At 44.1% G+C, this 9,279-nt stretch overlaps 1 protein-coding gene across 1 annotated transcript; it reads right to left on the reverse strand.

The window, feature by feature from the left end:
* Positions 1-788: 788 nt before the first annotated feature.
* Positions 789-9,255, reverse strand: ZDHHC22 (zinc finger DHHC-type containing 22). Its single transcript, XM_019552362.1, has 2 exons — positions 8,440-9,255; positions 789-2,900 (listed from the first exon to the last, which is right to left on the reverse strand). The coding sequence occupies exons 1-2, from the start codon at positions 8,999-9,001 to the stop codon at positions 2,635-2,637; spliced, it is 828 nt and encodes a 275-aa protein (XP_019407907.1). The 5' UTR covers positions 9,002-9,255; the 3' UTR covers positions 789-2,634.
* Between the last annotated feature and the right edge of the window lie 24 nt (positions 9,256-9,279).

The raw sequence follows: 9,279 nt of genomic DNA on the forward strand, positions 1-9,279 counted from the left end.
TACATCTAAGTTCTGAGTTGATGCCAACCTTCTTAGCATATGACAGCTGATGAAATTACAGTCAGAAGCAGCATGTCTACAGGCAGTGATATGCCCAAACCAGCAGTGCCAATCAAATGCCAAATGCAGAGGGTAAGGATTCCTTAACATAATTTGTGCTGACAGGAAGAAGCTCCTGGCTGAAATCTTGGAAGCTTCTTTCCTTTAAGAATATAAAAAAGAATCAGTGGAGAGGAAAGGAAGTTGGATTAGCTAGTCAGTGGAATGAGAATAATACTGGGAATACTTCCAAAGCTAGGTGTATAGCACAATGTGTTGGCTCACACTCCAGTAACAGGGTGACTGTCTGAAACAATAAATGTGTTTATATAGGCAAGAAATCTTAAAGGTGAACCATTTTCCTGTATAGGTATGATAAGGAGTAATTCACTTCAACATGTTATCTCTGGATGATAATGGTAACGGTAGCAACCCTTTACTCATCTCTAGCTTTTTTCATTTAAGTATCTCAAAGCACTTGACAAAATCTTACAACCTTCCTGTGTCGTTAGATCCATTTTCAGATGGAGACACTGAAGTACAGGGAGAAATGGCTTGATCAAAGTCACACAGTAAATCAGTGGCAAAGACAGGGAAATCACTTGAATTCCTTTGTACATTTCATATGTGGTGGTTAAACATGGACACATGTTTAACCACCGTGTTTAACCAACTTTCACAAACATATCCACACATGCATGCACACATATACAACAAAAGAACTGTAAAAGACCACAATTTCCAGCAAATAACTTAGAAAATCAAAACACTTTATTGTTCCTTATAAATGAAAATACAGGATATTACATAAGTTGTTAGTGGTGTGTTCATGCGAACACACATTCAGTATGGGAGGAATATATTTTACATGTGTTCTATCTACTCAACTAGTTATTTTTTTCAGCGTATTACTTGTGTACACATTCAGGTCAAAATGAAGCTGTATGAGGGATAATTCCAAAGCCTATAAGAATGACAGTTCTACGTTGCTGTGTGAGAAACACAGGATAGCAGGTATTTTACTTCTCTCCTGGGGACAGACTGAACCTGCTACTTAAGGGAGAAATATAGCTTTAGTTGCTAAACAGCACCCCCTCCAGCTTATCTGATTGAAGCAGTGGGTTTGCTCCTGGTCCTTACTGGCTGATGCAGAGCTGGCAATAACAGAAACTTTTCATTATAACTCTTTGGGAATAAAGCACTGAGATAATTTCTTTAATGTGGTGGTATTCTCTTTTAAGGCACCTATTAAGTATGGTGTCTGATCACTGATATGATGAGGTCTTCTGTGATTGGACGTTAATTTACACATTGGGCTGAAAGTAATTTCATTAATCTCCTTAATGGAGTTATAATATGATGAATTTACTCTTCTGTATTTAGTTTAGGGAAAATGTCCTAAAGAGCCTATCTATAGAGAGGATGTGGCAGGAACATATGAGGTAATAATTTTGGGTGTTATTTTTTTTTAAATGCTAATACAAAATGATAACAAAGTATCCTGGTGTTCAGAAAACTTTGTTGTGTTCCATAAAGGGTGTGAACTCTTGACACCACTAGATATGAAAGAACCATGTTATATCAGCTTTTGCTGTGTTATACCCAGTCTTACCGTGAGTGTGGTCACTTACTCCCTCCTCCCAGCCCAGTGTACATGCATACACGTCTCTTTCTCACTCACACAGAACCCAACTCTCAAATACTTCTCATTTTTTCATTCACACTCACAGTCTCTTTCCCCTGTACCTGTGCTTTATTCAGTGTGAGGCCCATTATTTGATCCCTCTGCTGGTCCTTGGAGTCAAGATAACTGCTACACTGTGGACTGTCATCATGAGGCAAAGGACAGGGCAAAAGGGCTAAAGAAGGGTCATCCTTAAAAGCAGCTAACAGAACTGTAATCCTGACTGATCAGATAATCAGTCTATTAGCATCTACCCCTTCATATAGTTGTGAAAAGAAGAGCTCAAGGACTCTGACAGGATAAGTCCTTTCCATCCCCTACCTTCTAGGCTACGGAGACAGGCTCTTTATACCTTCCTAGCAGTTTGCATATCCTGTCCCTAGAGCACTTGGTTGCACTGCATTTTATTATTAAACTATTCTTTCTATCTCAGGGTCACTTTAAGCTGCATAAAGCTCCAAGGGCCATACTATGAATCCCCTCACCAGAACATATTTTTTACTGACAGTCTACTTATGATGATATAGACTATCAGGAAGCCCCAGCTGCAAGTTGTGGGTGAAGGCATAGGTTGGGTAATAGAGGGAAAGGGACTGGAGAAGAATGAGGAGAGATGGAAGAAGGGAAGCAGAAGCCCACAGGAGGATCTGACTATAATATTACAAATAGTTCAGAGACAGTTGCCAAGTACACAGGTGCAGCAATACATCTACAAAGCTGTAGCAGTTCTTCATCTACATGGTTTGTGATCTCCTTGGTAATATGCTAAATCTAATCAGTTTGCTAGCCATTCCCTTCCTCTCACAGAGGCTGCTATGCTGAGAGATGGAAGAGTCCAACTCTGCAGTGTTCCAGCAGAGCATGGGAGAAAGTAGAAGTGTGTATGCATGTGTGCAAGTGTGTGTATTGTGTTACTTGTCTTTCTGCCTGTGATAGTCACTTCCCACATTTAGCACAGGGATGAGAAGTCCTAGTAGCCATCTCTTCCCAAAGACATCCTGCAGGTTCTTCCTCCAGGGCCGGGCTCTTACCACCATCCCTTTCCGCACCTGGTATCGAGTTTGCCCTCTCAGGATCAACAGCATCTGGTGGCAACAAAAGCCAGCACAGGCCAGTCCAATTCCAAGCCAGAGGTACAGCATGAGGATGACAAACATTTCAGAGCTAAGGAGAGCTCCTATAGATACAGAGCCAGGGGAGAGGAAGACAAGAAAGAGATAGAGATGAGATTTAAACATGCTTTGTATATTAGTACAGTATGCATCCAGAAACATTCAACTGGATTATATTCTGTAGCAATTATACATCTGGAGAGTTAGAAGGAAAAAAAAGCAGTAGTTATTCTAATTACATTAAAGTACTTTTTCATGATGTTCAACTAATGCTGCTGAGGAAAATGCTGATATATTAGAGGCTATAGATGGAAGAAGAAAATATTATTTGGAGGGGCTGAGTGTGTGCGTGCTTGCACGCACACGCACCCCCCTCCCTCCCCAGCAGGTAAGTCTGTCATGGAGAAGTGTGGGGGAAGGGGCAGAGGCAGGGGCGGAGGCAGGGTCTGGGATGAATGGTGCCCCAGGGCCGGGGCAGGTCGTGGGATGCTTGGAGTCCAGGCAGCTTGTCCAGGGACATGGGGGGCTCATGTCACTGTGCATACCCCAGGAGAGGCCCCAGGGGGCACATGCCCCCTGGATCTGTGCGTGGGGTGGAGGTGGGCTGCCGCTGCAGGCTGAACTGTACTTTTCCTAGGAACTGGAAAATGAACATCCTATCCGAATACACAAGAAGAAATTCTCAAACATTACAGCAACTTGCAAAATCTCTGCTTCAACATATTAATGTAGGGACACATTCTGTGTGCTCTGCTATAATCTTGGTCATCTTTCTAGGAAATATCAATATCATAGCACCACCCACTAAGTGACCATTCACACTTATCGAAGAGTGAAATCAGTGACACGTATTCCTAAATATTATTGTGAGTATATTTATTACACATAATTATACATGACCAGAACATTCTCACAGTTCCACTGATATCACTAGAGTGAAGCCAAGCTGTATCATCTGAGACTCTGCCTATATTTTTAATAATTACTTACTACACAATTATTAAATGGATCATAACTGATTCCTTCAGAGTTTTTTAAAGGATTTCTCTAATTTAACTTTCACTGCTGAAGTGAATATTGTAGGTATGGTGCAGGGGGGAGCTCAAGTGACTAATTCAAGCCTCTTAGTAAAAGTCACCATAAGAAACAGCAGGAGTGCTGACTGTGGGAAGCTCAGGGCTTCTCCAGGTACTAACCTTAATATAGGCAGGGACAGATCAAGTGGTCATTGCAAATGCACTCATTCAAATGCACTAGTACATTTGAACCTCCCTTTGATTCCTGCTGCACTCAAAATGTAAAACCACTGCCTGGAAGTGGTAGCAGCATTTCTAGCTAGGCAGTGCTGAGGAAATCAATTGACTTCATTGTCTCATTGTAGTCTACCTGATCTTTTCCAGGAGTGTTAATGAATCTCTCTTCTTTTTAATGGTCTTGATGTTCCATCAATCAAGTTATCCTTTGTTCTACAATTCTGCTGTCTGATAGCTGCTCCTGGTAATGAAGCTCATATTTCACAGCCCTGCAGATTGTTTTTAACTCATTCCAATGGAGTTATATTTGGTTTTGCTTCAATCTCAAATTGAATAATAGAGCCCTAGGCCCCTAGCATATTAGTAAAGCTTCTAGATCCTTTTTTAACTGGTGAAAAATGTGTTGTTTTATATGTGATGATGCACCACATCCTCTGCACCCCCCTTTTCAAAATCCTAGATCTGTCCCTGAATACAGGCATAACTGAGTGAAATTCTATGCCCTGTGTTACACAGGGAGTCAAACTAGATGATCAATGACTAAACCCCTTCTATCTTTAAAATCTGTGATTCTCTACTTCCCCAATAAGATACTCTATAATCAGTAGTCTAGGAGTTTTGGCTGGCACAGAAGAACATTTTGAATTCACATCAAGTCTGGAACTTGGCTAGCTGGAAACATCCAAAAGATGACTTGTTATTAAGAGACTGCAGTATCTGGCTTTTCAGAGACTCCCCTGAAGACTACAAAAAGGCACTGAAACTGTTGCACTTTGTTTTTTAAATGCAAAAAAATGCTTTCTTTTCTCTAGCCTTTCTGTTCTTGTCAGATTGTGTTTGCCTCAGTATGCAGCATGTACAATATGGAAAGAAGAGAACACGCCCCAAGGGAAGGGGAAGAATCCTCATACCGAGTTTTCTTAGAGTGTAAGACTCTGGAAAGACAATATGTTTACATCAGTATAAAAAAGGAGTGAACAGATGATGCAAACCCCTAAATTGGAGTAACATCACCCCGTCTGGTGGAAAGAAGCAGAAGTTAAATTCTACACCATTTGAAGTGTTGGCTGCCCATGTCCACCCTCAGGTAGCTTTCTGTTAAAAGCAAACGGTCTCACTGGTCCCCCAAAGCCTAGCAGTGAAGCACAGTTAGAACCATGTAAGCCACTCTCTGGAGAGCTGCATGTCTGTCCATTGCCGATCCTGATGTCATTTACACTGGCAAACAAAACCAGAGTGGGATGTGTATTCATCTGTCCAGGGCCTAACTTGAAATACTAAATAGGAAATTCAGATCCAAATATGGGCTTTTCAACATTTATTGGAAATGCATGATGCTACTTTTTACTGCTAATGTTTCAAAGGGAGCTGAGGAGAGACAGGATTTTCCTGAGATTCTTGGCAACAAGGCTGAAAGCTTTATTTGGGGGCATAATACTGAGAGTCACCAAAGCATGAAAAAGAGCTCCCCTATTTCCTCTTGTAAGAAGAAAGCTTCCCTGAGCCACACTTAATGGATACGAGGTTGCTTAGCCTTAGTCTCATGTTATCCAAAATAAACAACTATCTTTAGTTCCTTCTGTAGATTCAATCCAATCTTTGTTTACCAAAACACTGCTCATTTGTCCCTCATTACCAGACTCAGATTTTAGACTCAGATTTGCTTCTGCACCAGGTGACCTGATGTGATGTCACTCTTATTGCTGTACATTATTTATGCCAGAAATGCTGAATCATGAAGCTAAAATTATAGACATTGCACCACACTCTGAAATCCATACCAAATCACAGACTCTAGCCATAACTAGCCAGCTGAGAATGTCTCTAGCATCAAGACAGTAAACACTAAGATGACATAAAGCTAACATAGCTATCTCTTATTCCACCTGATACCTGGCCCCAACATAGAGGACATGTTAAAAGGGAAAGGTATATGGGGATAGGGTGGAGCTCCACATTGCTACACTGACCCTCAGATAATCTGTGATCCCTCAATAGCCATCTACTACAGCACCTAGACAGTTGGAGCACCCCCTAAACTGTTCTAACATACCCCTGAGCATGGGTTGGTGCATATCATCCCACAGTATCAAAAAGTCATAAACAGCTCCCTAGTAATCTCCTCCCCATCCCTCCCTTCCACTCTGTTGCGCTGCACAGTTGAGATATGGGAAGAAACAAATCCAGTATTATTTATACTGAAGTGGTTGATCCAATATTATTTAAAATATTGTTCTACTTGGAAAAGTGACAAAAATGTCACTGAAGGGCTCCATATTTATTTTCTCTCAGTAATTACCATGCCAAATTGGCTAATTTGCCAAGTAAAGCAATATTTGATTTTGAATGGCAGCCCTACCAACTCAGCCTGAAATCTGAAAATCAAGCTGGGTTCCTTATGGCTAATCCCTCACCAGCAGTAAAGATTCCACAATCAAAACATAATCAGCACCTCTGTTGATGGTGCATGAGCCAGAGTACAATCTATGTCCTTTCACCTGAACTAAGTGGAACAGTAAAAAAACATGACATTCCAGAACTAAATGGTGAAGAAAGCAGATCTGGGCCTGAATGCACAGGTTGCCAGTCTATGGGGTAAGACAATTACATGTTTATATGTTCTTCTTTGCAGCAGGATGATACCTTAAGCTTTCTCTGTTGCTGCTTTTGAAGGGTCCTTCATTTTAAGGCTTTTTTTTGCAGAGATGGAGGGGACAGCAGAGGTTTGGAGGCACGGTCATGTGAAGAGGGACAGGAGGCAGAGTGCAGAGAGAGGTGTGGGTAAAGGATCAGGGAAAGAAAGCAAAGGAGTAGATCAGATTTGCGGAGGGGCAGGAAAAGAGGTGCAGGTAGAAGAAAAAGCAAGTGAGGGGCAAAAGAAAAGGTGTAGGGAAGCATTGTTCCTAATGCACTAAGAATGTCTCTGCGTCTCCTTAGAAGGGTGGTTGGTTTTCAGACCCTGATCTGTGGAGAGCTGGTTGGTCACATCATACTAACTCCCCTCATTGTTTTTACCTGAGAGGTAGCATTCAAAGAAGCTCCAATAATGTTCTAATATAGGTTTCCCCTGTGAGTAGTCACTGGACTTGCCCCAGGGAGGTGAGGTGGGACTGGGTGAATGGTGACTGAAAGCAGAGAGATGGTAGGTTGGGCAGATTGAGGTGATGGCACATGGAAAAGTTGGCAAATGGGACAGGAGCTGGACTAGGCCACACATCTAATAGCAGGTTGGGAGAAATTGCCCAGTGGCAAATGGGGGAACAGGTGTTTATGAGATAGCCTAGAATCATAGAAAAGTAGGGCTAGAAGGGACATAAGGAAGTCTTCTAGTCCAGGCTCCTGCCCAAGGTAGGATCATTCCTGAATAAACTATCCTAGGTTTATCTAACCTATTCTTAAAACTACACAAATAATCCTGCTACACAGGCATATTGCCCCAAAATACTAAGAATACTCTAACCTGCCACAGGGGACAGCAGGGGAATGAGGGTAGTGTTCATGCCCTGCTGCTGCAAGGGAAGGAAGTAGTCTGTTAAAATACACTGGAGAGATCCAGGGAGGACTTACCCCACATTATAGAGGAAGGCAATCCCCACCCACTGTCCACAACAATCTGACAATGGGGTAACATTCTTTCCTGATCCCAAATGTGTCAATCAGTTTGTTCCTGAACAGATGGGCAAGACTTACTAACCAGGAACCTCTGAGTTGTTTAGTCCCAGCAGCTTTATCAGCATACCCCAAATTCCCCAGTCTTGTCTGCAGCCAATACCCAGTGCTTCTGAGGAAGGTGAAGAAAGGAGGGGGGAAATATTTCTTCCCAGCTTCATGTGGCAACCAGCAATGTCTAGAAGCCTGGGAAAAACCAAGCACTTCCACTCAGCACTACAGAGTTAAGCTCTGATCCCCTATGCTGAAGAACTGGAGACCCACCCAGGCACAAGCTGGTGCACCTTTCTACTTAGGTTTATAAATGAAACCCTGTCTCTCTGGTTTTCTTGTTTCATTAAACTCCTGGCAAGGTCCATCACCTTGTGCTGTCACTGCCAAGCTGGGTCTGGGCTTTTTTAGACTCTAATGCCATAAGGATAGGGTTGTGGCTGGAACCTGGATGGATTCTCAGCTTCCTTTTCAATAGAAAAAGAGTCCTTTAATAATATTGTGTGAGACCACTAAACAGCTCTGGAAATGAATGCAACACCTTCATTAAGACTCAACAAAGTAGTGGAACCCTCTTCCTTCCTATGTCCCCCCTACACACCTGGCACAGTGGGTTAGGAAAATGCAGGAGGAAAGGGTGCCATTGGGAAGAGAAAGAAAATATTCCTCCTCTCTGAGAGAGGCCACTGACCTGAGAAGAACTGGCTGATGGAGTGAGGCAGGAGGGTCAGGAAGGCCAGTGGGTTTGCAAAGGACACAGAGAGCACTGCAGAGATGTAAGCCACCCCGGCCACCAGGGAGTCGAGGCAAGCCAAGGACGTGTAGAGGCAGAACATGATGAAGTTCCGCATATTCCTGCTCCCGATGCAGTTCCCTGTGAAGAAACAGTGGTGGTCATGCCTTTGGGTGACTCTGGCACACAGTCTACAGAAGTGGGTGCTGGGCAAGGCTGAGCCAGTGGCTCTGCTTCCATCCGACCAGTCTGCCACAACTTCGGCTCCTCCGCCCAAGTTCAGGCACTGGCCCAGGTCCTCAGGGGAGTTGTGTATCACAAGGATGTAGTTGCCCAGGGCATTAGCTGAGAGGAAGAGGAAGAGGGCCCCATGCAGCAGAGCAGGAGAGAGAAGTGGGGTGGTGGAAGGGTCTCTGAACATGCTGGGGACGAAGAGAAAGAGCTGGAGGACGAAGGTCACTAAGGAGATGCACAGGAAGTAGGCTGGAGCAACAACATTGAGCAGCTTGAGCGCTAGCATCGCGCCTTACATTCCTGCAGGGGAGAGCGAGAAGAAAACAAACGTGACCGCCTCAGCCGGAGACTTGCTGCTTCCATTTCCCCTCCCCGGCTCCCCAGCCTGCTCCTGGAGACGCTCTCGCCGCTTCTCCCTGTCTCCGCCTCGCTCCCCCGCCCCCTTCTGCCGCCAAATCCCCAGCGAGCCCCGGCGGGAGGGCATGGAGCCCGGGTCCCGCGGGCAGGCTCGCCCCGGGCGCCGCTCGGCCGCCTCCGGGCTCCGAGGGGGGCTGCCCCGGGCTG

The sequence above is a fragment of the Crocodylus porosus genome, unplaced genomic scaffold (genome assembly GCF_001723895.1).
Source record: "Crocodylus porosus isolate Cpor-Errol unplaced genomic scaffold, CroPor_comp1, whole genome shotgun sequence".
Classification (NCBI taxonomy): domain Eukaryota; kingdom Metazoa; phylum Chordata; order Crocodylia; family Crocodylidae; genus Crocodylus; species Crocodylus porosus.

Bases quoted from the DNA above. Each gene is read 5' to 3' on its own strand.
- ZDHHC22 (XM_019552362.1), bottom strand. From the start codon at position 9,001: ATGCTAGCGCTCAAGCTGCTCAATGTTGTTGCTCCAGCCTACTTCCTG. The intron at 2,901-8,439 runs GTCAGTGGCCTC...CTGTATCTATAG, and splicing joins CATCAGCCAGTTCTTCTCAG to GAGCTCTCCTTAGCTCTGAA.